The 2500-nt window shown below is 32.6% G+C and overlaps 1 protein-coding gene across 7 annotated transcripts in view; it reads right to left on the bottom strand.

Annotated features, from left to right (window-relative positions):
* The window catches only part of LOC122246633 (uncharacterized), a 9468-nt gene that overhangs the window by 271 nt on the left and 6697 nt on the right, over positions 1 to 2500 (bottom strand). For all 7 annotated transcript variants that reach the window (XM_043005313.2, XM_043005309.2, XM_043005311.2 and 4 more), the window contains 2 exons: positions 1743 to 1864; positions 1 to 14 (listed from right to left, as the gene is read on the bottom strand). The exon at positions 1 to 14 is cut by the window's left edge and continues 271 nt beyond it. In XM_043005313.2, coding sequence (XP_042861247.1) covers positions 1 to 14; positions 1743 to 1864 — 136 coding nt within the window. The remainder of the gene's footprint in view (positions 15 to 1742; positions 1865 to 2500) is intronic.

The raw sequence follows: 2500 nt of genomic DNA, 5'->3' as shown, positions 1-2500 counted from the left end.
TCTTTCACTGCCACCTGAGGGATACAAAATAGGAAATTAGCGAATAGTTATGTTTGCTACTTTCTGATAAAAAAAAGGTATTTATAGTCACTTTAATGCTGGTTTTTAGGGAGTTAAAATGTGAATTTTGCGATTAGTTATTCAATTTTTCTTTTATAATGAGTCGAAATGTGAAGTTTGTTAAGTTTGTGATATCATCTCGTGAGTAAAAGTGAGGTTCAATTAAGTATAAATTACGGAAAAGGAAGTTACAAAGAAAATAATCACAATCCTTTGATACAAATGGGATTTGATTAAAGTATACTGACAGCATTCATTATTTATGAACAGAATAACTAAATCAATTTCATCATACTCATATGTGGCATCAACAATTTAATTGTCGGTATCTGAATTGCCAAATTACTGTGCAGGTAACACGTTTTAATATATAAACAGAAGACGCACTAAACTAGGCAATTACAACTCAACACTGGCAGAACTACTACAGGAGGGATTATAATTTGAGTGTGTGTGTGTGTGTATGTGTGTATAGAGAGAGAAAAACAGAAAGAGACAGAGAAAGAGAGAGAATGTGTGTATATATACAAATGTAAATACACACACACACACATTAATATATATATATGTATATATATATATATATATATATATATATATATATATATATATACATATATACATATATATGTGTATATATATATAAATAAATATATATATATACATATATATGTATATATATATATATATATATATATATATATATATACATATAAAACTCTGCATACCAAATTTACTGTAAAAAACAATTACAAGCGTTCAGAAGAGTGCAAGTGGCAAGACTGAGACTATGTTTTCATAATCAGACATGGTGATTGTAAAGTACAAAGAATGGTGGAGCTGGGAAAGCAAGAAGACAGAAAAGGGGAAGGCCAAGAGGAGGAGAAAGAAGAATTACATGAGGGCATTTTGCTTGACAGAAGACAATGGAGGAGACACGCAAAACAGCGACTGCAGGAGAAGAAGAAAGTGTTCACAAACACCCACCAACTAAACAACAAATAAACAATAAACAACAACAATAAATGCAACAAAACACTTAAATACAAAAGCAAAAAGTCAATAGAGGTCAAAGAAGGATACAGTGTCAGAGGGTATTTTCAAGAAGGCAAGAATAAAGAACAATGATGAGAATGCAACTATGCAATGCAATATTCCCTGTTTTGCTTTCAGGCACAAAAGCTAAAGAAAGATTATGTAATATTTCTATATATAAACCAAAGCATCAAGTCTTCGGGTTATGGCATGTTGATGTTATTATCAGGAAGAAGTGCACACAAGTTGATACCATATAATGAGCCTTCCATCTGGGGAAAAATGGATAGCAAAATATTAATAGATATATAATAAAATCCATGCTCTTTAATAAATGCATATAATAATATAGAATAAATGCATAGAATAACATAGAATACATGCATAGAATAACACAGAATAAATGCATAGAATAACATACAATAAATGCATAGAACAACATACAACAAATGCATAGAACAACATACAACAAATGCATAGAACAACATACAATAAATACAAAGAACAACATACAATAAATCCATAGAACAACATACAATAAATACAAAGAACAACATACAATAAATACATAGAACAACATACAATAAATACATAGAACAATATAGAATAAATGTATAGAACAACCAAAAACACAAAGAACCACTAACCATCACAGATTCCGCAAGTTCCTCCCGCTGTTCTGGCTTGAGTTCATGTTCAATGATGACTTCGACTCCTTTTGTTTTCTTCTTCTGCACTTCTTCGGTGTCACTTCTTTCCACTAATCCAGCTGGGGCAGAAAAAGGGACTTATGCGAGGAGACAGAAGAGGGGTATTTATGTATGATGAATATACTTTACAGAGATACAGAGAAGGGATAGTATAATGAATATACTTTACAAAGACACAAAGAGGGAATAGTATAATGAACATACTTTACAAAGACACAGAGAAGGGATAGAATAATGAACATACTTTACAAAGACACAGAGAAGGGAAAGTATAATGAACATACTTTACAAAGACACAAAGAAGGGAAAGGATAATGGATATACTTTACAAAGACACAGAGAAGGGAAAGTATAATGAACATACTTTACAAAGACACAGAGAAGGGATAGTACAATGAACATACTTTACAATGAGAGGACATTGCTTCGAGAGAAGGGTTTGTGAATTTGAGATGGGGAATGAGAAAGAATTTTAGAAGGAGGAAGGGAAGGAGGGGAAAAAAGAGAAGGAGGAGGAGGAGGTAGAATTGAGTGGAGAGGTGGGACAGGGAAAAAAGGTTGAGAAGAGGAAGAAGGAGAAAAGGAAGAAGAAGAAGAAGAAAGGGGGAGGAGAAAATGAGGGAGGAGTCGGAAGTGAAGGAAGAGGGAATGAAGGAGATAAGTGAGTGAAAGAGGAGGAAGAGAAAAAGGAAGAG

Source organism: Penaeus japonicus, unplaced genomic scaffold, assembly GCF_977035675.1.
Source record: "Penaeus japonicus unplaced genomic scaffold, GWHDUDI00000001_assembly GWHDUDI00000027, whole genome shotgun sequence".
Taxonomy (NCBI): domain Eukaryota; kingdom Metazoa; phylum Arthropoda; class Malacostraca; order Decapoda; family Penaeidae; genus Penaeus; species Penaeus japonicus.
Note: the sequence above shows the minus strand (reverse complement) of the source record. Positions and strands in the feature narration are given on the sequence as shown.